The 27034-nt window shown below is 44.1% G+C and overlaps 1 protein-coding gene across 1 annotated transcript in view; it reads right to left on the bottom strand.

The window, feature by feature from the left end:
• Nucleotides 1–24076, bottom strand: part of SEPTIN11 (septin 11) — a 121756-nt gene extending 97680 nt beyond the window's left edge. Inside the window, exon 1 of the mRNA XM_060278388.1 lies at nucleotides 23965–24076. Within this exon, the coding sequence (XP_060134371.1) occupies nucleotides 23965–23982 (18 nt within the window). The 5' untranslated portion in view covers nucleotides 23983–24076. The remainder of the gene's footprint in view (nucleotides 1–23964) is intronic.
• Nucleotides 24077–27034: the final 2958 nt, after the last annotated feature.

The raw sequence follows: 27034 nt of genomic DNA, 5'->3' as shown, positions 1-27034 counted from the left end.
GCCGCCGATCCCCACCTTTTGTTCAAATTTCCCTCGTTTACATCCCCTCCCACACATGCGCCACGACGCAGGAATGTGATCCGCGTGGGGGCGGGAATGAGCTTACATTATTACAAAAAACTAATAATTGAATGCAGTGACAATAATTTATGATAATAAAGAGTGGACACATAGTCCTACAGACACAACCGGCCCTTTGAGGGTGACCAAACTGCTGATGCGGCCCCCAATGAATTTGAGTTTGACACCCCTGATCTAGTCTATTGCGAATGTTGCACAAGAAGTGAAAGAAGCAGGAGGGTGCTTTTAAAAAGCAGGGTGGCTTTTACGGAATTGCCAGTATCCTGCAGACCCCCAGCATGAAGATCACGGACCACTGGTGCATCATGGACCACAGTCTGGAAACTCCTGGTGTCGGGGGACTTCCTTGCGCCCTTGGCAAAGAGCAGCTGGGGGAATGCACGAATGGGCAGGCTCCTAACTACGTACTCTGAGCCAGGGTGGAGAGGCACAATTTTTGTGCCATTTGGGCTTGTGCCCTTTGCTCCCAACCTCTAGGTACATCCCCGCCTGCTGTAGATAATACTGAACATGGTGGACCAATAGTCTGCCTAGGCCAGGCATCCCCAAACTTCGGCCCTCCAGATGTTTTGGACTACAATCCCCATCTTCCCCGACCACTGGTCTTGTTAGCTAGGGATCATGGGAGTTGTAGGCCAAAACATCTGGAGGGCCGCAGTTTGGGCCTAGGTGTAAGGCAGATTCATATATTGGGAGCTTCACAGCACGTTCCTAATTTTTTTAAAAACACACCTTTATTTCTCTTTCATAAATAATTTCGTTCTAGATTGCAGAAAGGGTCCTTCTAGGCCAGCATCCTAGGCAGGCTTTAAAAAAAGAAAAAGTGTGCCCCATATTTTTCACAGTTCTTCTTTGCTATGAAAAGATTCAGAGCTCTAACACCACCCCTTCTGCATCATAGAAAAGCAAAGAGAGTCCTGCAGAAGAAACCTCTTTTTTTGCCCTGCAGCAAACGTCACTCAGAGGTAGAGTTCCCCTGAACACTGAGGCTCAACTGGACTTTGTCATGTTCACAACAGACCTCCAAAGCAGATTCCAGGAATCCAGAGAAGGCTGGCCTCAGCCAAGACACACTGGCTTTCCACGATGACTTGCCACAGGTGGTGCCTAAGGCAGGCACACATAGAAATGCCACAGTGGGGCACCATCCATCAGGTTTCATGCACATGCATACTTGGAATGCATGGGCAATGCTCAGAGCACTACTGGACTCATAAACAACTCCTATTCATTTCAACTTTCCAAGACAACATCCTGATGGAATATGCCCGCTACGTCCAGAATTTCCCAGACATATCCAGAATACTGCATTTGTCAGCAATCAGTCAAATGTCTGGGAAAATCCGGACATATGGCAGCCCATGGCAGCAGCTCTGATGTTGGCAACAACAACTTTTCTGTCTGGGTTTTCAGTGTTTGAAATATGGCAACCCTAAATAATGAGATGGCCTGGTGGTCTGACCTGCCTCATAGCAGAGCCCCCTCTATGAGTGCAGCTCTTGTACTGAGCACAGGCCTTTCTGACTGCCCACTTCCACTGGCACACCCAAAAATATTGTTGGCTGATTACTTCTTAACTTTTTGATAATGGCCAACCTCAAAGAATTCTCAAAATGTCTTATTGCCAGAGCAAGTTGCTTTGATGCAAAGCATCAGGGATGCAAAAATAAAATTAGTGTGGCTGTACCACTTTTTGCCGTCACCCTGCAGTACGCTTGGTGCATCAGTTTCTTCTGATTGCAATGTCTTTTGCTATTTGACATTTTATTGTACAGTGGTACCTCTACTTAGGGACCCAGGTGGCGCTGTGGGTTAAACTACAGGGTCTAGGGCTTGCTGATCAGAAGGTCGGCGGTTCAAATCCCTGCAATGGGGTGAGCTCGCATTGCTCGGTCCCAGCTCCTGCCCACCTAGCAGTTCGAAAGCACATCAAAGTGCAAGTAGATAAATAGGGACCGCTCCGGCGGGAAGGTAAATGGCGTTTCCGTGCGCTGCTCTGGTTCGCCAGAAGCAGCTTTGTCATGCTGGCCACATGACCCGGAAGCTGTCTGCGGACAAACGCTGGCTCCCTCGGCCTATAGAGCGAGATGAGCGCCGCAACCCCAGAGTCGGACACGACTGGACCTGATGGTCAGGGGCCCCTTTACCTCTACTTATGAATAACTCTACTTACGAATGTTTCTAGTTATGAACGGAGCTCCGTCCGCCATCTTGGATGCGGTTTAGATAGGATTTTTTCTACTTACGAATTTTTAGATAGGGTTGCTTCGGCTTACGAATTTTCTCTCCCAATGCATTCCTATGGGATTCGACTTACAGATTTTTTCAACTTATGAATGTGCGTTCGGAACGCATTAAATTCGTAAGTAGAGGTACCACTGTAGTTTCATATATCGTTGGGCATTGGTTTTATACTTCATGTGAGTGGGTGGAATATAAATAATTATTCAGGAACATGAAAGGAAACTGCTGACAGGCCTGCAATCCGATACTGCACTCAACATCTGACTCACTGAGTGTCATAGGGGAACCTCTCTCTCTCTCTCTCTCTGCCTCAGTTTCCACATCTGTGAAATGCTAACTATGGCAACATGTTGTAAACAAACGAAAACAAATCATGTACAAAACAAGTTTTCATTGGTCACGGTCTAAAGTCCAAAATTAGATGTTGTATGTAGTGTGTGTTAACTCCCTGACACTTGAAAAATCAGAAAGACCGCTAACACTTTCCCCTCTCTCGACTTCCTGACATGCATGTTTGTTGCGAGGCAAGTTATGAAGCAGAACCACTGTCTTACCCAAACCCCATTTGCGATGCAATCTGCCTTCTGTCTCTTAATCTGTATGGAACTCATGATGACTGCCATTTAGAGGGTTGACGGCATAACATAGTTTTCTTATATATTTCATCTGCTGATAGTTGAAATATGATTTATTGTCGGTTGGTATTTTGGTTTGACCTCCCCAACACCCTTCGTTTGCTGTGAGTTTTGTTTCAGTTCTATTGTGGGCTTTATCTTGTTTTGTTTCCTTTATATAACCAAAAATCAATAAAAGTTATTTGTTAGAAAACTGACTCCAGCTAAGCTTAGAAGATGCAACTTTCCCCACCTTAAGACGTCAACTTCTCCTCAGTGACCATAGTGCTTTTTTTAAAAAAAACAGGATGCCAGGTGACTTCCTGGACATTTGTGAGACAAACATCTAATCTGCCAGTCCTGATGATGATCATCACCGAGACTTCAAACGCAGCAGCAGGATCTGCATAGAAGCAGGGCAGATAAAGCAATGTTCATCTTGCCTAGTGAGGTTTACTTCCTATCTTCTTCTAGGATTTCACTGGGGAAGTTTCCAAGACGGGGGGGGGGGGGTAGCCATCTTAGTCTGTTGTAGCAAACACTATAAAGAGAGGTCCTTTGGCCCTTAAAATCAGACCATCAAATATTTGTGGCATCTTGAGTCACGGGAGACGTTGGTGCAGGGAAGCCCCCTGGTGGTCAAACCAAAGGGTGCTTTTTCTCCAATTCTATGCATCCCCTCACTTCCTTCGTTGCTGCTGAAGCATCTTCCCAGTGCCTGTGCATTCGGCCACCATTAGACTGTTCATGATTATTTCCCCTTTCTTCCTCTCCCCTTCCAAGCAGCTTCCTGCAACGGTATCTGAAGCTGCTTAAATAGCACCAAGAAGAAAACAGGAAAGCTACACTGGGATTTCAACTTAGTCAAAATCGAGTGTGGTGGTTCATGCCTCAGAGATCTCCAATCTGAAGTGGTACAGCCCAGGACACAGATAGTGTGAAATAGTTTAAGGCAGCTTTCTATGCTCCTAAAATATTACACAGGCGGTTTTGCTCCTTTTGCACAATTTATACCAATTTCAATTTTTCTCAGTGCAGAATTTGGGCTCTCCTGGCGCAGAGCTCTTGATTTTCTTTTTATGTGCAGAAGATACTGGTTTCCTCTCTCGTTCTCTCTCTTCACTACTCTTTCCTCGGAGCACAGATGCACATAATGCATTTTATTTGTATAATTTATAAATGAAAGAAAGCCCATTAAATCAACCGCTGAAATAACACACACAGCAGTCGTTTCCTTGATAAGCTCTCGGAGGTGGAGAGGGGGAATTCCTGTGCTGGGGCTCTGTGATGAGGTCTGGTGGAGGAGATTACATAATGTGGGTGAGGGTTTATGTAGGTTTCACTGTGATTAATGTTGCATAATAAGGCAGCGGGGATGGAACCGAGTATTGCTGGGCTGGGCTTCCCAAGTGCATTTGGAAGGCACAGAAAAGAGAGAAATGGAAAGAGAAACATTTCCAACCTGCAGTTTCCCCTGCACAGTTTTGCATAAAAATACAGACCTCCCTCATCCAGGAGAGAGAGAGAGAGAGAGAGAGAGAGAGAGAGAGATCGGAACACTGATAGTCATGGAATGATAGTGCGTCTTTGCCAAGAGGCATGGAGACACAGGCAGCCTGGATCCTGTTGCTCCTGTTGCTATTTATATAAACTATTGATCCAAGAAGAAGACAGAAGGATGCAAGCATGCCATGAGAAAACCAGGCCACATTTAGATCAGCCTGTGACTCACAGGGTTGCCAACTGACCACTGGAACCCAACCTGGTCTGCTCTTGCATGCTGGACAGCAATTCAATTTGCAGACGACTTTGGCTGAATACTGTTGCAAGCCAATCCATCCCAATCTCCAAGCGGTGACATATTCCATGGGTTCCAGGCGCTAAGTCCAGGTTTGTGTTTCCTTTTGGAAACGAGGCACAAAGGAGACTGTAGTCTATACGGTCTATTTACACATACATATATGGAACATCTGCTTTGAATGCAGAAGGTCTCACTTTGAATCCCCAGTCAAGGTAGGCAATACTGAGCTAACTTGGCATAATAATAATAATAATAATAATAATAATAATAATAATAATAATAATGGTGTTGCCCATCTGACTGGGTTGCCCCAGCCACTCTGTGTGGCTTCCAAATTATAAAACCATACTAAAACATCAAACATTAAAAACTTCTCTATACAGTGCTGCCTTCTGATGTCTTCTAAGATAGTTTGCATATTTCCTTGACATCTGACGGGAGGGCATGACTACCGAGAAGGCCCTCTACCTGATTCCCTGTAACCTCACTTCTCTCAGTGAGCGAGTTGCCAGAAAGCCCTCAGAGCTGGACCTCAGTGCCTGGGCTGGACGATGGGGGTGGAGATGCTCCTCCAGGTACAAAGGGCAGCTTCCTAGGTTCTTAAAAACTCCTGCACATCAAAGTGCTGGTTTCTGCGCTTTCATCAGGCTGAGGCAGAGCCACAGGGCCCAGGCACAGTGAGTGGAAAGCCTGCTGACGGATTCTTGCTAAGCACAGCGCACTCCCCTTTTCCCATTTCCCATTGTTACGCCTTGAAGATACCATACCACTCTCTGTCAGAGCCAATTAAGATCACCTGGTAGGAGCTCAAACAACCTGCAGCAAAGGATACAGCCTTTTACAGCTATATCCACATCCATCCACCGCTGCCTGCCATTAGGAACACAGGAAGTGGACCTCTACCAAACCAGATAACTGGTGCATCTACCACCCTATTGCAACTGTTTCAAAACCTTTTTGGGCCACTGACTGCTTGGTGCCATAAACCCACCCCCGAGTGTGCCCACTACCCCATAAAAAGCATAATTCCATGGTGCATGATCCATCAAGGATAACAACAACACAATAAAATTCAAAAACAGTAACAATTAATTGCACATTTATTCAAAATCCAATTTAAACTATTTGGTTTAATTCAGGGGATACAACCTTAGGCCCCTGGGCTGGATGCGGCCCAATCGCCTTCTCAATCCGGCCCACAGATGGTCTGGGAATCAGTGTGTTTTTACATGAGTAGAATGTGTCCTTTTATTTAAAATGCATCTCTGGATTATTTGTGGGGCCTGCCTGGTGTTTTTACATGAGTAGAATGTGTCCCTTTATTTAAAATGCATCTCTGGGTTATTTGTGGGGTATAGGAATGCATTCATTCCCCACCCAAATATAGTCCAGCCCACCACATGGTCTGAGGGACAGTGGACCGGCCCACAACTGAAAAAGGTTGCTTATCCCTGGTTTAATTGATTCAACCAAATTGATGAACTTGATCCAGAGGGTGCCAGCTTTTCAAAGTCTTATAATCATGTCTACTTCCATTGCCCCCTGGCACCCCCTTGCCTCTTAGCACCTAGATAATCCTACTGCCCTCGGGGCAGGGGGGGGGCAGTACTGCCCAATTTGAGCAAACACACTGGATGCAAAGCAAGGGCCAATGATGAAATGTGGCCAAGGGTGAAAGGGAGAGAGGTCTGAGGGCCAAATAGGGCTGATGCGCTGCATTTGGCTCTGGGCCTAAGGTTCCTAACCCCTGCCGTAGACCATGCAGAACTAGGCGGACTAAAATGTCTAAGGCAGTTTCTGATGTTACAAAGTGCTTATCCTCACCTCTTAATCTCTCGCTGTTTTTTCCTGGGGGAAACCACTCTTTAGCACTTAACCAGAGCAAACAATTTGCTATTTGTTCCTGATCTATCACTTAAGAGCAGCTTTTCTCTTGGAAATGAGTGGGGCATAGGAAGAATCACTCAGACCCATTTCTAGAAAGCACGGGTCAAGCAGAAAACAGCCCCATGTTTTCTAGGCACGGCACAGTGTGGATGACTCCTAAATCCCATCCCCCATCCCCATCTGTAAAATGTCATCATTTATGATCCTTGCTGCATTTTAAAGCAGATACAGATTTTCAGGTAATCCATCCTAGCAACCAGCAAATTGCCAGTGAAAATGAAGGTGACAAGTTTTGAAGTCACTTACTGTGGAGCAGATCAACAAAACACAAGAAAAGAGTGCACGCTTTTGATCTGGGTTGGCAAATCCCTGATCCTCCAGATCTCTAATCCCTTCAGATGTCAAGGAAATAAACAGGGAGGTTTTTTAATTTTTGACGTTTTGTCCTGCTTTTACTATTCTGCTGGGAGCTGCCCAGAGTGGCTGGAGAAACCCAGCCAGAAGAGTGGGACATAAATATGATGATGATGATGATAATTTATACCCCACCCATCTGGCTGGATGGCTCCCAACAGAATATTAAAAACACAATAAAACATCAAACATTAAAAACTTCCCTACCGGTAAACAGGACTTCCTTCAAATGTCTTCTAAAAAGTCAGATAGTTGTTCATTTCCTTGACATCAGATGGGAGGGCATTCCACAGGGCAAGCGCCACTGCTGAGAAGACCCTCTACCTGGCTTCCTGTAACCTCACTTCTCGCAGTGAGGGAACTGCCAAAAGGCCCTCAGCGCTGGACCTCAGTGTCCAGGCAGAATGATGGGGGTGGAGACGCTCCTTCAGGTATACTGGGCTGAGGCCATTTAGGGCTTTAAAGGTCAGCACCAACACTTTGAATTGTGCTCAGAAACATACTGGGAGCCAATGTAGGTCTTTGTAACATCAGAAACTGCCTTAGACATTTTAGTCCACCTAATTCTGCATGGTCTACGGCAGGGGTTAGGAACCTTAGGCCCAGAGCCAAATGCAGCCCACCAGCCCATGTTATATGGTCTTGGCGGCATAACCATGCATTAAAATGTATTGGGGTCAGGGGAGACAGGGGTTACCCTGTTTGTGCATCCACAAAAATGACTTTATAGTGCATCTTACCTGGGCGTTGTGGGACATTTTATGGCCAAACAGGATAATCAACTATTTCTGGTTGGAATTCAGAAATGGTCTCAGGACAGTAAATCACGTTTTAAAATTGCATGTTTGGGGAACGAATGCTAATTGCAGCTCTGCCAGAAAGCATTTATTATTTTAGGACTTAAGCTGCAAAATTGCTATGCCTGTGTCGGTGGTTTATACATGCTCATTGCTTCTAGCTCATCAGGGCTCTCTGCCTGGACAGCTACCAAGAACATTATGGGATTAACCACATTATTCATTTCAAGCACTTTTCACCACTGTAAACAATCGTGGTTCCCCCCCCCCCAAAGAATGCTGGGAATTGTGGTTTGTTAAGGGTGTTGAGAATCCTATCACCCTCACAGAACTACAATCCCCAGAATAACCTAGGAAAGAAGTATTGCTTGCTAAAGCACTCTAAACCTGACCCCCCATATTGCTTAACCATTCTCATTCAGCTCCCCCACATTTGCTAGCAAGGACAGCAGTCACCTCCAGAATATATCAGAATAAATACTCCATAAAGACTGGGCATAGGACACCTCTGAGGTGTATGTTTTTTATCACCCATCTTCTTTTAGTGATTGCAAGTTGTTTTAAACAGTTTTTAATGTTGTGTTTTAGTGTTGTGACCCGCTCTGGAACCCTAGGGTAGAGGCAAGGAAACAGCAGCAGCAGCAATAGTCATGCTCTAGCTTAAAAAGTCCCTTGCAAAGGACATTGCAAAAGGCACAATTAAAATTATAATTGTGATAAAAAGGTAATGAACAAGAAACAAAGTTGCGCATAGCATAAAAGGACATATGAAGAAGTGAATCTGCTTTATTCATTACTTTTTAAAAATTGCTTATTGACACCTATAGATCCTGCTCAGCCTTAAACCCATTAAACTGACAGCTGAAATAATGTGTCCACTTGGACGCGCCTAACATATTTAGCCTAAATATTGTATTTATCCTCATATTTTGTCATTTCCTCTTTGATCCTCCAATTAAGTCATGACATGCTCTCTTGGCTTCGTCTCAGCAATATCCATGGCAACATATAGATGTCATAAATACAGGATTACGATGTTAAAGCAGGAGTCATCTGATGATTAATAGCTATTATTGGAGCTACGCAATGCAGCAGAGTAACGGTTATTGGGACTTTTCAAGAGCACGAACTTGTCCTCCCTTGCTGTCAGAGTCATGTTTCCCACATAGTGATTTCCAGCTAGCTTGGAAATTAATCCAGATAAAATTGGAACAGCAGTATCTGTTGGTCACTTTCCCCACCAATGCAAGTTTGACCCAAAACATTGTACGGACATTAAAAATATTACAAAATAGTGCCAACAATAAAAATCAAGGCTCGATCTAGAGACATAAAAAAAAAAGGTTCCAGGAAAACGCATTGTAAACCTCAGAATGGGAAATCACATTGCCAAAAGATGGGACCCCACAGCGCCATCTGGTGCCACAGTGTTATATCGCATTTAAAATGCTTTTCTCTTTACTAATGTAGCTGAGTTCCTGGTCTAAAACCCTAACCCTAACAATAACAAAAGCTTTAAAACCACATCCATACTCTGTGTGGGGCATCCTTGCACTTGACCTGGAAGTTGCAATTAGAACAGAGTGCTGCAGCACAATTGATGACCGGAGTGAGGCCTTGTCAGCATCTAACACAGGCATAGGCAAACTCGGCCCTCCAGATGTTTTGGGACTACAACTCCCATCATCCCTAGCCCACAGGACCAGTGGTCAGGGGTGATGAGAGTTGTAGTCCCAAAACATATGGACGGCTGTGTTTGCCTATGCCTGATCTAACACCTGTTCTCAGAGATCTGTCCTGGTTGCCAATTTGCTATTGGGTGTCAGGTGGCAGTGGATCCAACCCCCACAGCAGGTCTCCAGGAATGGATAAGACAAGGAAAAGTTCTTACCAACTGCTTCTTGTTCAATATTCACAGAGAGAGGCTTGGAAATGCAGCCTCTTGGAACAATGGCATTGCCCCAAGTGAATCTCCACCCCCTTTCTCTCTCCCTTTATGTGTCATCACTACTATGTGCCCTCTGCCTCTGAGCTCTTTGCTCTCCTACTTTCAAGGCTCACCAGGTTCTGGGAGGGGGGTCTGGAATGCTTTCTAAAGACACTATGTCCATCAGCTGCCCCCCCCCACAGTGCTTCTTCTTCTTCCTGTCCCATTATTTCCCAGCTTTCCCTCTCATCTGCCTCTGAGCTGTGATCTCCCTCAAACCCCTGTTGTAATTCTGAACTGTCGACTTCTTCTCTGGAATGGTCAGGCTGGGGAGGCGGTCTCCACTATTCCTCCTCTGTCCAGTCCCTGACATTGGGCTACGTTCAAGGTGGGAAACACTGGCCTGTGAGCGCTCCAATTGGAGAACAGCCTTTACCAAAGGTGTCATGGGCTTGGAAGACACTTGAACTCAGGACGCAAGGGAGAAACATGCTAAGAGGAAGGCACGCTTGGCCCATGATCAACTCCTGCCCGGAAACCAATGTCCCCACTGTGGAAGGACATGTGGATCCAGAATTGGCCTCTGCAGTCACTTATGGACTCATTGTTAAAACCGTGTTTATGGAAGGCAATCTTACTCGGCCAAGAGTGATTGCCAAAGAAGAAAGAAGAAGAGTATTAGCTTGGGACAAGGTTACAGGTAGGTAGCCGTGTTGGTCTGGGTCGAAGTAAAATAAAAAAATTCCTTCAGTAGCACCTTAAAGACCAACTAAGTTTTTATTTTGGTATGAGCTTTCGTGTGCATGCACACTTCTTCAGATACAGTGAAATAGAAGTCCCCAGGCACTTATGTAGAGAAGGGGTGGGGAGGGGTGGGGATGGGGAGGGGAGGGGGGATCACTCAGAAGGGTGGTGGAAGTGGGTGATTGACTGACTGATAGCTGTTGATGACCGAAAACGACTGCAAATGGTTTTGCATGAAAAAGCAAGGGTTGAGATGGCTGAAGATCGCTTATCATGTATAATGAGATAAGAATCCGATATCTCTGTTCAAACCAGGTCCCTCCATGGTTTTGAGCTTGGTGATAAGTTGTAATTCAGCAACTTCTCTTTCCAGTCTATTTCTGAAATTCTTTTGTAGTAAGACAGCTACTTTGAGATCTTGTATAGAATGTCCTGGGAGATTGAAGTGTTCTCCTACTGGTTTTTCTGTCTTCTGGTTCCTGATGTCAGATTTATGTCCATTTATCCTTTGGCGTAGGGTTTGGCCTGTTTGTCCAATATAGAGAGCTGAAGGGCACTGTTGGCATTTGATGGCATACACAATGTTAGAAGATGAGCAATTAAATAGTCCTGAGATGGTATGTTGGATGTTGTTGGGGCCAGTAATGATGTTGTCCGGGTGTATGTGGCAGCAAAGTTGGCATCTGGGTTTATTGCAGGCTCTGGTACCAGTGTCCATGTTAAGTCTGGTGGTTGTATTATTGTGGGTGAGGAGTTGTTTAAGATTGGGACAAGTTTACCTGCATTGCCTTATGTCAAACATTGCACTTTGATTGACCACTTTGATTAGCAGAATTTGGCACTATTACTGGTGCCACGTGCGGTAATACCCATTCTGCATTTGTAAGAGCTTAGTCTTTTAGTGTGGCACTAGCAACATCTAGACTTTGGAACTCCCTGGCTATTGACACCAGGCAGGTACCATCACTGTCCTCTTTTCAGCACCTGCTAAAAACATTTATCTTTAAACAAGCCTACCCAGATATTTAGAAAGTTGGTGCAAGTTTAATCTGTTTTAGCTCATTGCTATTTTAACTTTCCAAGGGTCTTAAATTCTGATTAATTTTTCTCATTGATAATTTTATTGAGCTTTTTTTTTACAGTCAAGGGGTGTATAAATTTTATGAAATAATAAATCATAAAATAATATACAAGGCAGGCTGAACACATCCCAACCATGTTAAAAGGGGGTGCAAACACAAAAAAACCCCTCCAAATTAAGGGCCAAAAGCCTGATTAAAAATGAACTTCTTCTTCTGCTCGGGCATCTAAAAATAAATCAAGATGGCTTGGAATATTTGAGAAAGATCTATGGTCAAATGAAATCAGGGGGAAGGATTTGAATTATGAGCAGCAGATTGAGAAGGACAACAAATGTAAAATAGGAAGTAGGTGTTAGATATGGTTTGACATATAATGCAGGATATTATGGGTGGGGATAAAAACACCACAGGGGTAATGTTGCAAGAAAACATACATTGAATTTGAAGTTAATGTGTTTAAGTTTTCAAAATTGAATAAAATTTATTATGAAGGGGGGGGAGAGATTGAGATGGAAAATTAATACTTTTCACCATTGTTGTTGTTGTTGTTGTTGTTGTTGTTGTTGTTGTTGTTGTTGTTGTTGTTGTGCCTCTGTAGCCCTTTCCTGAAGACTGGCTTAGCCCTGGCAATTTACCCATCTGCATTCTGGGAATGCAGGGAATATATTTCTGAAATAAACAAGCAAAGGATAAAACGTATCCTGGCCTTGTGGGAAGTTTAGTGCTCCTTTTGGTGGACCAGATGGCAGGCTGTTATCCAGCAGCTCCCTTACGCAGCCAGATCATTTTTCAGCATGTGAAAAGGTGTGCTGCAAACCTTACCTTTGCCCTCATGCTGAAATCTGATCTGGCTGGGGGTGATGGAATAGTCAGAGGACCACTTTGCCACGTGGCCCAGGAAAAACATGCCCTAAAATTACCTTTAAGTTATGTGTGAATTAATCCTGGATCCAGGAAGGAGCTAAGACAATGCCTATGAAATAAATCGGTATTGCTGTTCAGGCTTGGCCTGGCAACTGTTAACAGATACAGTGGTACCTCGGTTTATGAACACAATTGGTTCCGGAAGTCTGTTCATAAACTGAAGCGTTCATAAACTGAAGCGAACTTTCCCATTGAAAGTAATGGAAAGTGGATTAATCCGTTCCAGACGGGTCCGCAGAGTACTCAACCTGATGCGTACTTAACCCGAAGCATGGGTGTAATTGGTTCCGGAAGTCTGTTCATAAACTGAAGCGTTCATAAACTGAAACGAACTTTCCTATTGAAAGTAATGGAAAGTGAATGAATCCATTCCAGATGGGTCCGTGGCGTTCGTAAACCGAAAATTCGTAAACAGAGGTGTTCATAAACCGAGGTTCCACTGTACTTAAAATAAATGTAATTGTAACACTAGCCTTTGTGCATAACACCCCAGAGAGGAGGTGGCAGACTTCTAGTTGCTACAGTAGAAGTTGCGGCTCCAACAGAGAGAAGCAACACTGTTATTTTCTTGGAAGGAGAGCAAATGTGCTTGCAATACTAACTCGTAGCCGAGTAAGATTGCCTTCCATAAACACGGTTTTAACAATGAGACTGTAAGTGATTGTGGAGGCCAATTCTGGATCCATGTGTCCTTCCACAGTGGGGACATTGGTTTCCAGGCAGGAGTTGATCATGGTGTGGTGTGGGTCTGCCAAGCATGCCTTCCTCTTAGCACGTTTCTCCCTTGCGTCCTGAGTTTGAGCGTCTTCAAAACCCATGACACCTTCGGTAAAGGCTGTTCTCGAACTGGACACTCGCAGGCCAGTGTTTCCCAGTTGTCCGTGCTTATACTACATTTCTTTTTTTTCCTTGAGAGAGTCGTTAAACCTCTTTTGTTGACCACCAGCATTACGCTTTCTATTTTTAAGTTCAGAATAAAGTACAGTGGTACCTCGACTTCTGAAGGCGATCCGTTCCGCGGCGCTCTTCGGAAGTCGAAACCTTCGGAACTCGAAATTTTGCGCTTTGCGCATGCACAGACCGCACGTGCCGCGAACGCGCACAGGGCGAAAATACTTCCGGGTTAGCGGACTTCGGAGGTCGAAACCTTCAGAAGTCAAGGCATTCGGAAGTCGAGGTACCACTGTAGTTGCTTTGGAAGATGAGAATCAGGCATCTGTACAACAGTCCAATGAAGTTGAATAATTGCTTTGACACGGGTGATCTTTGCTTCTTCCAGTACACTGGAATAAGTCCGCCTGTCTTCCCAGGTGATGTGTAAAAATTTTTGGAGACACCATTTGATGGAATCTTTCCAGGAGTTGGAGATGGCGTTTATAAGTGGTCCATGTTTCACAAGTATGCAGTAGGGTTGGTAGTACAATAGCTTTGTAAACAAGCATTTTGATTGCCCTGTGAATGTCCCACTCCACTCAGCCCCTCTGTTCTTTGCTTTGCAGGAACTATTCTGCCCTCCCCGCCACGGACCTACAGGCTCCCTGACCCCAAAAGAGGGAGCATCCCCCAGTAAGCTCACAGCTTCCTTGTTGGCATATAGAGTTTGTAGTGCAAAAGCAGAAGTTAACCTTTCATGAACCGCATGGTGCACAGCTTAAACTGGAAAGCATTCAGGGTGCGACTTGGTATAAAGTTTTCAAAAGCTTAGGTTCATTAAGGGAAGCACAGTATTTGATAGGAAATGGTGGCGCTGTGGTTAAACCACTGAGCCTAGGGCTTGCTGATCAGAAGGTTGGCGGTTCGAATCCCTGCGACGGGGTGAGCTCCCGGTCCTCGGTCCCAGCTCCTGCCCACCTAGCAGCTTGAAAGCACGTCAAAGTGCAAGTAGATAAATAGGAACCGCTACAGCGGGAAGGTAAACGGCGTTTCCATGTGCTGCTCTGGTTTGCCAGAAGTGGCTTTGTCATGCTGGCCATATGACCTGAGAGCTATACGCTGGCTCCCTCGGCCAATAATGTGAGATGAGCGCGCAACCCCAGAGTCGGTCACGACTGGACCTAATGGTCAGGGGTCCCTTTACCTTTACCTTTAGTTCTATAGTCCTAGATAACTAACTGGAGAAGCAAAGAATCCTGACTCCGGGTCAGAGAGAAAGAGGAAGGAAGGAAGGAAGGAAGGAAGGAAGGAAGGAAGGAAGGAAGGAAGGAAGGAAGGAAAGAAAGAAAGAAAGAAAGAAAGAAAGAAAGAAAGAAAGAAAGAAAGAAAGAAAGAAAGAAAGAAAGGTGGGAGTGAAAGAGGATGCAACAAACATTAATTACTTTGACTTCAAAGCTCAGCACAGAGATCAAAGAAATGGAGATAGCTTAGGAATCTGAAAGTTTCTCACTCATTTATTTTTTTAAATAAATTATTAAGAACATTTCAGTTGTACAAAATAAAGACAGAAAAAAGGACGGAAAAGTGCAAAAAAATTGCAATAAATAATGCAATAAGAATATACAGTGGAACCTCTACTTACGGACACAATCAGTTCCGGAGGTCCATCCGTAAGTCGATCCGGGTCGCTGGTAGAAGTGCCGTTGTGTGCAGGCACATTTGACAGCAATGTGCTTCTGCGCATATGCAGACGGCGGCAGCCGCTTCTGTACATTCTCTACATTAACAATTCTGCATAATTCTCAACATAAACAATAAAAACAACTGATATGGGGTTTTAACAGTCAATATACTAATTAAATGTACAGTACTTAAAATACAGGTCCAGAGGAATAAAACACCATAAAAAGTAAGAGATTTAACTAAAAACTGTAGCAGCAATATCATTGTCAGAGGGCAGGACAAATTGTTATAATATGTTATTCAATAAAAGAGATTTATGGGGTTTTTTATAACTAAGGTGCAAAATTTGGCCACAGTGTAGGATACTGAGCTCAAAGAATCTTCCAAAAGGAATTTATGTAATGTTTCGGGGGAGAATTCCAGATAATATTGCAAGGGTGTGAATTTTGGTAATAGGGGTAAAATGAGTCACATTCGTTCTTCACAATAGAATTCACAGAATAAAAGAATGAAAGCTTCACTTTTAAAGATGTTGCTAAAGGCGACAGGAGCCAGTTAAGCCTTTCTTTTCTTAGTAAGTTGGCAGCCCTAATGACTAGCGTTTATACTGCTCGTGCCCATACAGTGGTATGTTGGTTCTCAAACTTAATCCGTTCCGGACGTCCGTTCCAAAACCAAAGCATTCCAAAACCAAGGCACATTTTCCCATAGAAAGTAATGCAAAATAGATTAATCTGTTCCAGAATTTACAAACAACCCCTAATACAGCAATTTAACACGGATTTTACTATCTAATGAGACCATTGATCCACAAAATGAAAGCAATAATCAATGCACTGTACTATAAAATAAATTATTGTAGATGATAAAAATTAAAGTTAACCCCCCCCCCCACTTATGTGCACTGATGAAAGTCATTGTTTGGATGGGGGGCTTTTATCCATTTCCACAGTCACACAATCAATCAATCAATCAATCAATCAGTAGCTGAACTGGGTTTCACACAGTCACAAAAACAAATTCATGGAAAAAGCCTCAAAAACAAAAATGCAAAATACAGTAAATAGTAAAAACAAAAGCACCAAACTTAATCCGTTCTGGAAGTCCGTTTGACTTCTGAAATGTTTGAAAACCAAGCCACAGCTTCTGATTGGTGCAGGCGCCCCAGAAACAATAGCCGACAGCTGCATCAGACATTTGGCTTCCAAAAAACGTTCGAAAACCAGAACACTTACTTCTGGGTTTTTGGCAGTTGAGAACCTAGGTGTTTGAGCACCAAGGCATTTGAGAACCAAGGTACCACTGTATATTTTTGTCAGCAGCCTGACATTCAGAAGCTAAGTCGGGAAATCTTTTCCCATCATTCTCCTTTCCTAGAACGGCATGCCTTGCTTGATTTCTGTGCATGAGACTGCAGTTCAAGGTACAGAAACAGAGCCAGTTTTTATATTTATTTTTAAAACGAGAGAGTTGGCAACATTACACCCACTGAATCACACTGTGTCCCCTCAAACAAAGCTTCTTCCAATTTAAATGTACATAGATAAAAGCATATGGTAGAAAGAAACGCACTTTGGCAGGCAAACAGGATTGCAACGTTCCTTCAGCGGCAGCTTGATATATGGAAATTGGCAAATGATGCTTTTATTACACCTCAGAGACTGCAGGGGGTTGGACTAGATGACCATGGGGGGGTTCCTTCTAACTCTACGATTCTAAGATGAGCATTATCACCAGCTAATATCCGCACATCATGCTGCCATTAAAGTCACAAATATTCTGGCTGAAAAGCTGGAAAACACTGGAGTTAATCAATGGGAAAAAGTAAAAACAAAGGACCTTGTGGTGGCAGTGCAGTGGAAGTCTAGCTGTGGGTTTTTCCTTCTTCTTTTTTAATTGTAAAACCAAAGCAATTATCTCTCCCAGCTATGAAGATAACCTTCAGCCTGCTATAAAATCCATTCATGCTTGTCCTCTCAGTCTGCTCCTCTGCCAGATTAGAACAATCTACCCCAGGGTCTGGCTGATAGTTTCCTCCTCTTGATAACAGAAGAATGATTCTAAATTCCCATTCTTTTCCCTCCCCCCCCCCCAAAAAAACCTGGAAGGGTATTTCCTCTGCAAACACTTAACCCCCCCCAAAAAAGAAATTTATTCCCCGTCCAATATAATAGTGCTCAAATTACAGGATGGGTTGTCAGAGAAGACCCTCCCTGGGTATCTTTTGTGATTTTGACAAGGGTGCCGTGAAATGGCAAAAATCGGAGGAAAATGAGGAGTGATGATTGTGGGTTTCCTTTAGGCCGCAGTGGTGGCTAAACTTGGCTCTCCAGCTGTTTTGGGACTACAATTCCCATCATCCCTGATCACTGGTCCTGTTAACTAGGGATGATGGGAGTTGTAGGCCAAAACATCTGGAGGGCTGCAGTTTGGGGATGCCTGGTGTAGACTCTGCTAAATTCACAAGTTCACCCCGAGTTAACCAACCCTCCTAGGCCATCCTGCCAGCTGCCCTAACAATACTTTGGCTATTATGGTCCCCTTATCTAGCTAGCCCCTTCATGGATCACTGCCTTGTCGTGGCGAAGGGGCTTGAATAACTCCAAGAAGCTATGAGCTATGCCGTGCAGGGCCACCCAAGGCGGACAGGACATAGCCGAGAGTTTATTTTTTGTATTAATTTTTTATTCAGTTTTCTTTTTCAATTACAAACATCACACATCCATATCACATTCCCTCTTTCCACCCCTCCTGGGCTTCCCCCAACTTCCACTTCTTATTTATTCCCCACCTATTACACACTGCTGTTTCTAAAAAAAAAAAATCCACTATATTATTTCTTTATTTTCTACATATTTGTGTTGATAAAGAGCCAAGTTTGGCCACCACTGCTAGGGCTACATATTTATTTATTTATTTGTTTGTTTGTTTATTTATATTTATATTTTATTATTATTATTATCATCCCAATAATTTGAGCACCGAACCTTACTTTCCATTATTTAAAAAATGAATCTCTCTCTCTCTCTCTCTCTCTCTCTCTCTCTCTCTCTCTCTCTCTCTCTCTCTCTCTCTCTCTCCTCTCTCTCTCTCTCTCATTTTATTTTTGGAAATGTTAACAAATTTTAATGATCATAGGTAACATAGCACAAGGCCAGATCATAGAATTGTAGAGTTGGAAGGGACCACGAGGGTCATCTAGTCCAACCCCCTGCAATGCAGGAATCTTTTGCCAAACAGGGGGCTTGAACCCACAACCCTGAAATGGAGAGTCTTTGTGCCGAACCGACAGAGCTAATTGAGCCAGTGAGCGATTAAAGAACAACAGAAGAAGAAGAAGAAGAAGAAGAAGAAGAAGAAGAAGAAGAAGAAGAAGAAGAAGAAGAAGAAGAAGAGAGAGGAGGAGGAGGAGGAGGAGGAGGAGGAGGAGGAGAAGGCAGCTATAAGAATTACAAAGCTTCCCAATCAACCCCGCCCTATCCTTGCTGTAATCCATCCATCCATCATCATCATTATTATCAAAAAACAAACTTTTAAAATATTAGCACAAGTTTATGTTTGGATGTGGCTTGGTGTGTCTCCCACAGTCCCAACTTCTGTTCCTTTCTGAAGAGGCTGCAGCAGCGAGATGAGTCTGCAGGTTTGTGTCTCTGCAGAAAGACCACACAGCTCTCCGAGACATTAGGCAAGGAACGCTGTATTCCACTTAAGCTCTACAGGCCAATTAGTATTGGCCAGAACAATACATTACGTGGCCAAGATGCATTTCCTAACCCCCCAACCCCCTAGTTATTCTCTGCAGAGCAGCACTGAGCGGGGACCATAGCTGCCAAGTTTTCCCTTTTCTCGCGAGGAAGCCTATTCAGCATAAGGGAAAATCCCTTTAAAAAAGGGATAACTTGGCAGCTATGGCGGGGACACAGTTTGTGAAAGCTTGCAAGAAAGAAAGATTATGATGGGCGATTTGGAAGAAATACAACTTGTTTGCGTACTATGTAATCCCAAGCCACAGCCTTGCTTATTCAAAAAAAGAAAAAGAAAAAAGGAAGATACACTACAGTGGAACCTCAGTTTATGAACGCCTCGGTTTACGAATTTTCGGTTTACGAACGCCGCGGACCCATCTGGAACGGATTAATTCACTTTCCATTACTTTCAATGGGAAAGTTCGCTTCAGTTTATGAACGCTTCAGTTTAAGTACTCTGCGGACTGTCTGGAACAGATTAATCCACTTTCCATTACTTTCAATGGGAAAGTTCGCTTCAGTTTATGAACACTTCAGTTTAAGTACTCCGCGGACCGTCTGGAACAGATTAATCCACTTTCATTTACTTTCAATGGGAAAGTTCGCTTCAGTTTATGAATGCTTCAGTTTATGAACAGACTTCCGGAACCAATTGTGTTCATAAACCGAGGTACCACTGTACTGGCTATAGGTGGAAACAGCAAGACCGTTAAGGAAAGGCCAGTGCTGTTGGATTGATAACTGACCGAGGGGGGGGGAAAGGACTTGGTTTGCTCCTGTGCCTTTTACAGAAGGATGACCTGTTAAAAGGTGAGGGGGCTTCTTAAAAATAGGGCATTGAGACAAGCATGATCACTTCAATCAATCAATCAATCAAAACCTTTATTGGCATCATTTACAAACATTTAAAATAAATAGTCCAGTACGATCATGTCACCAACCCATTGGTACAGTCCCTTGCCAAAAGGGAAGGGAGGCCAGCAAACATGATCACTTGCTGATGCAATGTAGCTCAAGCAGCCGTTAAAGGCACAGGAGCACAGCTGAGTAGAAAAGTTGGCCACTTCAGCTCTGTTTAATATGATGGTCAAACAGTTCAGTCACGGCCGCTACATAATGGAACAAAATGCAGATACAATGCAAAGTTAAGTAGTATCAGCAACCCATAATAGCCTCCATGATTAAAACTGGCAGCTCTGTAATTCTGGTGTAAGAAGGCGGGATGGAACCAGAAGCAGGTTTGCCACATTTTTAAAACCTGCCCTGTTCTGTCCCTATGCTCTTAACAAGCCTGATCAGCAAAAGGTAAGCCCAGAAGCCGTCTCCTCCATTTCAGGGCTAGGAAACACTTTACCTGCTACATCTGTCTGTGCCTTTCTGCCATTAAAAGACACAGTAACAGGACCAGTATAAAAAGGTGGCAATGCTGAGCCACATTCTCTCCTGGGCTCCTATACCAATAGTCGTGTGATAAGTGGAAATTCAGCTGCTCCAGCTATCTCCAGCTTTTTTGCTTGTTTGCTTAATTGTTTTTTGCTTGTTTAATTGTTCCATATAATTTGTTCAAAACCATTGGTTTTTCATGTAAATTATCAACATGTTTTATCTTAAATAAATATTGCAGAAAATAATAGTATGCAACTATTATTGCTCTACATAAAACCTAAAATTTATGTTTATTAGTTCACAATTTAACATACTGAGAATAAATGAGTCAAATTCCTATGTTTTCATCACTCGTAGTGAGGCAAAATTTCAATCTGTAGGAGCAGGGTCTAAATATTAACCGATTTGTCCCAAATTTGAAGTCTGACTATGTTTATACCATACGCCTGATATAAGATCAAGGGAGGAAACATTTTCCAAAAAAAGTTTTTTATGACCCACCCTAATGCTTACTTTAGCTCATGATAAAGAAATTATTCAAAACCACCTGCCCAGTCCTGTGGAACTCCCTGCCATTAGAGATTCAGCAGGCACCTTCTGTGCCAACTTTCAAAGGCCTGCAGCAAATTTTTCTATTCTGCCAGGCCCATGCAGGCAATTAAGAACACATCCTTCCATGTGGTTAACCGATGCATTTTTAAAACTTTTTAATGGTTTCTATTGTATGGTTCGGCTTTTTTATTGCTGCAAATCGCTTCACTATATATTTTTTGTGACACGGGTATACCGATATTCTTTCACAAACCAACAAATAAAAGTGGAGACAATTAGGACAGGTTTCCCTTGAGAGTTTTTGCTGCCCTTGCCGATGACAGTGGAATGTCTTTCCCTTGTTGCCATCCATCTCAAGTTTTCCAGGCACATCAATGGCACCTAGCAGCATTGATTTCAAGAGAGGCCCAGGATCGGAGCCAGCTGCCGAGCCTCTTTGTATTGACTCTGATTCAGCTTAGTGGTTTGGAAATCTGCACTTTATCACTCTGCACTACGGGAATGTCAATCCTTAGGGGACCGTGCTAATACCAGCTGGGAAATATTAGGTGTGTTACATGCATATGGCCTCCCACACAAGTTAGTCTTCCATGTAGATTTTTTTAAAAATTATATCCTCCTTTGTTTCATGGTACATAGATAGGCATAACTTGTTCACCCGAGCCTTCCCCCCAAAAGATGAGGTTTTACTGTTTTATCACTTCTTGTTTGCTACCCTGTGCTCCTTTGGGAGGAAATACAGCTACTGTAATTAATAATGCATTATTAATTTATTTACTAATTAATGTATTGTTAGTGTTAATCACAAGAGCATAAAAGCAAGGCAGACATGCTTTTCAATAAACGAATAATGTAAATATTTGCTAAATGCGTCAAAGGTGCCTGATGTGTTTTCGGACTGGTTTAGCAACAGACTGGCGTTAAAATAGAATGAATACGGTGTGCAAGGTGAACAAAAAGTAAATCAGGATCTAACAGCAGGTCTCTCGGTGATTTGCAGGCGATCCAGCAAGGATTCCAGTGTGTGGTGTGCTTTGCATTTGGCAGCAACAAAAAGGGCCCCTTTAAATCCTTAAATGAGGCTGTTGAAGCAGAGGAAACTTGAGGTCACAATTGTGTGAGCTCAGCTCATGTCTGGTTCTGAAAAGCCACTCCTAGGCTCAGAGCGCACCTTGCTCTTTTATTTTAACTGTATGCCTTTTTGCAGCTGGCTGTAGTTCTTTTTTTTTTCTTTTTCTTATATTTTCTTGTTACAACATCACATGCACATGTGGATCATAAAACATGACATGACTAACTGAAAATAGGTCACTGGGGGGGGTTAAAATAATAAACACCTAATTTTATGGTACATACATAATAATGAGATGATTGCAGCAAACCAGTACAGTATAATGAGTTTTTCAGTAAATCAACTTGGTAAACACAAAGGGAGCTAACGAGAAGTGCCGGCTTATCTACGGCAGGTTGCAATATATGCTATATTTCTCATCCATGCGTTGTTTCGTTTGCACACCAGGCTCTAGCTGGTAGATCTTGAGTTTCTAGTAAAACCCCCCAAAGAAAATGCAACAAACCTAAAGTCTGCGTGTCTGTTGTAAAGCACAACAAAGGCAGGTTGCTCACAGCTTCCTTGCACACCGCTTCTCTCCAACCTGGGCTTGCCAACTTATTGATCCTCTGCTGCACTGAATCGACAATGTCAAGCCACACTACAGTACTTAGAATAAGGTCCACTGAACCACCAGGACTTAACTTCCAAACAATGTGTAAGTCAAGCATGCAGTTAAATACTATGCGTGTTTATGAAGCAGGGCTTCACTCCCTGGTAAGTGAGTTTATTTATAGGCATTTTTAGCCTGCTCTTCGGTCAAAAAAGACTTCCAGAGTGGCTTATAACAGTTAGTAGTAAGAAAGTCTCTGCCTTCAGCCTGACAAAAGACATGACATAAAAAGAAAAGGGACTGGGAGGCAGGAAGAACAAAACAAATCCAGGCACTAGTTCTTAGACTGCATACACACTGTACATTTAATCCACATTTCTGCCCCCCCACAAAGAATCCTGGGAGCAGTAGTTCCTTAAGGATGCTGAGTATTGTAGCTATGTGATGGGAAAACTAAAGTTTCCCCCAGGATTCTTTGCAGAAGGGGGCAGGGAATGTGCTGTTCTGTCTCAGGCTGAGCCAAAAAAGAGAGAGCTGTGCACACTTTTGTTTACTCCCTGTTTTCTCCAGGGGTAGGCAACCGAAGGCCTGGGGGCTGGATGCGGCCCAATCGCCTTCTCAATCCGGCCCGTGGACGGTCCAAGAATCAGCATGTTTTTACATGAGTAGAATGTGTGCTTTTATTAAAAATGCATCTCTGGGTTATTTGTGGGGCATAGGAATTTGTTCATCCCCCCCAAAAAAAATAGTCTGGCCCCCCCACATGGTCTGAGGGATGGTGTACCGGCTCATGGCTGAAAAAGGTTGCTGACCTCAGGTGTTTTGATGCACTTTCCCCAAACCAGCTTTGATCCAAACTGAGAATAAGGATAACCTCACTGCACCTGCACTCCCAGGTGATGCTGTGGTTAAACCACTGAGCCTAGGGCTTGCTGATCAGAAGGTCGGCTGTTCGAATCCCTGTGACGGGGTGAGCTCCCGTTGCTCGGTCCCAGCTCCTGCCAACCTAGCAGTTCGAAAGCACGTCAAAATGCAAGTAGATAAATAGGAACTGCTACAGCGGGAAGGTAAACGGCATTTCCATGTGCTGCTCTGGGTTGCCAGAAGCAGCTTTGTCATGCTGGCCACATGACCTGGAAGCTGTACGCCGGCTCCCTCGGCCAATAATGCGAGATGAGCGCGCAACCCCAGAGTCGGTCACGACTGGACCTAATGGTCAGGGGTCCCTTTACCTTTACCACTGCAATGTAAGCCAGTATTTTGTAGGCAGCCGATGTCTCCCCCTTCCAGGGAGGTGTGGGGTGGTGGTAGTAGGGCACCCTCCAGAGCATCGTCTGGTCCTCTGGCTGATGGCAGAGGCCAGAATGTGCCACTTTAATTACGAAGGTGGTTGATGGGCAAGGAAAACCCTGCGGGAGGAGTTCCTGCTGTAAGCCAGGAGTAAAAGATTCTTGGAAACGGAACCAGACTTTCCTTTGAAGGCTAATTAAGCAAAGCCGGAGGGCGTTTGTTTGTTTGTAATCCTCTTCTGCATTCCACCCTTACCTGGCTGCCCAGCTGCATTCCTCAGGAGCATAGTTTGCTTGCTGTGTGTCTTTGCAAAAGCTGAGCAGGCTGTCTGCAACACATCATTGATTGTAGGATCTGAGAAGTAGACAACAGGCCCTCATCAGCCTTCCTTAATGAAGTGGCCTTTCCAAGGAGGTGCAGCAGATACAATTCCTTTCATCTGGCTGTCATTTTTTGGTGCGCTGTCTCTGCTATAAAACACATGCCATTGAAACTGCATTTGGACATTAACCACTCCCCAATTAAGGGGTTTGTAAGCCTGTACAGGTTTTTTTTTTATCAATGGTGAGCATTCATTAAGAGTTATCAGCAGATAATTTAAATTTGCAGCAGAAAACACAAGAAAATAAAACAGGCAGGGCACTTTGCAGAAGGAGGCAACTTAAAAGCAAGGATGTGGAATGGAAGAGGAGAGTAAAGAAATGCAAAGAATTCTTAGGCTTGAAAGCCTGCCAAGAGCTGTCTGATCTGGTCCCTTTTCTCTGCAAATAGCCAGGCTACATGCCATTGTTCTGGAAGTCAATCAAGGTTCTGTGCATCTTTTTGATTTAAGGTGTGCTTCCAGTTTGAAGCCTTGTGCTAAAAAAAAAGACAACAGAAAAATTCTGACTTTCAGCACAACCCTATGCATGTTGACCACTACCCTGTTTCTCCTAAAATAAGACATACCCATAAAATAATCCATAGCAGGATTTCTAAGCATTTGCACAATATAAGCCATACCCCGAAAATAAGACATAGTGATAGGCGCAGTTCTGGAGGGCCCCAAGGAAGAGGCGAGGCTGGATGCGTAATAAAAAATAAGACATCCCCTGAAAATAAGCCACTGTGGGGTTTTTTTTAAAAGGAAAAATAAATATAAGAGGGTGTCTTATTTTCGGAGAAACACGGTACTATAATTATTAATATTAATATTATTATTTGTACCCCGCCCATCTGACTGGGTTGCCCCAGCCACTCTGGGCAGCTTCCAACACAAATAAAAACATAATAAAGCATTAAACATAAAAAAACCCTTTCCTATACAGGGATACCTTCAGGTGTCTTCTAGATGTCAGATAGTTGTTTATTTCCTTGACATTGGATGGGAGGGAGTTCCACAGGGCAGGTGCCACTACTGAGAAGGCCCTCTGCCTGTAACCTCACTTCTTACAGAGTCGAGATGCTCCTTCAGGTACACTGGGCCAAGGCAATTTAGGGCTTTAAAGGTCAGCACCAACACTTTGAATTGTGCTCAGAATTGTGCTGGGAGGCAGTGTAGGTCTTTTAGGACTGGTGTTATATGGTCCTGGAGGCCGCTCCCAGTCACCAGTCTACCATGTTTCTCCGAAAATAAGCCATAGTGATAGGCAGTTTAACCTTGTAGGTTAAACTGTAGCTGCCGCATTCTGGTTTAGTTGTCATTTCTGAGTCACCTTCAAAGGTAGCCCCACGTAGAGCGCATTGCAGTAATCCAAGCAGGAAATAACCAGGGCATGTACCACTCTGGGGAGACAGTGCGCAGGCAGGTAGGGTCGTAACTGGCGTACTAGATGGAGCTGGCAGACCCTGGGCACTATTATTTTATTTTTATTTATTCCTTGCCCTTCATGCTAAGGTCCCAGGGCATTAAAATTGTTTTTAAAATTAACAAAAAATGCAATCCCCCCCAAAATAGGGTGAGTCACCAGTCTGATTTGCCATAATGCTATGGCCTACTTTCTAGTATAGTCCAACCTAGCAATCTTCTTGCAAGGCAGAGAAAGTACCTGCTGACTTGGCTGGCATGCCATAGGCCATGTCCACAGACTGGACTCTGTCCTGAGGGTAATCTGAAGGATGTTTATTCAGAAGTTAGTCCCAGCGGGGCTCCCCCCCCCCCAAGTAAGCACACACAGATCTGCAACCTTTGAGTTATTTGCAGACCAGAAGTTTAGCCCTGTGGTATGTGACAGTCTTGTTGTCAGCTGGAACATCAGAAATCCAGTGCAGGGGCATTTGCAGACGGAGCTGGCCAGGACAACAAAGTCCTGTGGACAGAGAGATAGGCTAGGATAAGAGAGGATAAGCTCACGGGTGTTGCTTCGAGTTCCTTGGAGAATGGATGGGTAAACAGCGGGACATGCAGCGACTTCCACTGAGATTTAGTGATCTCCACCCATCCAAGGACTGACTGGGTCTACACCTGCTTAGCTTAGCAGAGGGTGTTCAAAAGCCGCCCAGAGGCATCCAGGAAACAAATCACTTTCTCCTGGGGAGGGTTCTGAGGGCCAGATAGAAATGCTATTTTCGCTTCCCCAGTCTGAGCCCCCCCTCACCCCCCGCAATAGAGTAGAGTAAGTGAAGGAATGTGCCTCAGATCCGGCTGCAATCCTGCACACACGCTTACCTAAGGGTAAAAACCATGGAACTGAGTAGCACTTCCTAGGAAATCACACCTCTGGGACGGTGCTGTTAATGTATAACTCCTCTGTAAACTTTAAACGGGGACTTTTGTCCCGCATTCGTCCCCTGCCACCTGCAATTTCTGAAAGACTGCAGGGAGAGATAGCAAAAGCTTGTGAAACTTTAGAAACAGCTTCATCTTTCCTGTTCCTTTTAACCTTAAAGATGGGGTGCTCTGGGGGCGGGGGCTGCTGGTGTATGCAGTGTTGTTTTTTCCTTAATGCACTTCACTAAGGAAAAAGTAATGCAATTTCTGAACACACACACTTCCACAGCCGCCCACAAATACAATACGAAAGTGAAGCTGTAAGGTGTGCCCCCCCCATGGTAACGTAATGCACCTGAGGGTAAGATACTAACAGTTCTCTCTTGGAACTCTTCCTGGGCCTCACCTCCGCAGACACACTTTCCTTGACCTCCGCTTGGGAATATCTCCAAAACAGGTCAGGCTGATTTGCAAAGAAAGCAAGAGGAAGAAGTTTAGTTGCCAAGGATGGGGGGAAAGAGCAGAAGGGGCGGGGCCAAGGCACGGGAGGGGAGGAGCCACGAGGTGGGGACGTGGGCGGGGCTACGGAGCCCAGGTGAAACTGACTCCGGGAAGAAGTTTCATCCTGGGCGCCGC

Source organism: Zootoca vivipara, chromosome 9, assembly GCF_963506605.1.
Source record: "Zootoca vivipara chromosome 9, rZooViv1.1, whole genome shotgun sequence".
NCBI lineage: Eukaryota > Metazoa > Chordata > Lepidosauria > Squamata > Lacertidae > Zootoca > Zootoca vivipara.
This window is presented reverse-complemented; position numbering and strand designations above follow the sequence as displayed.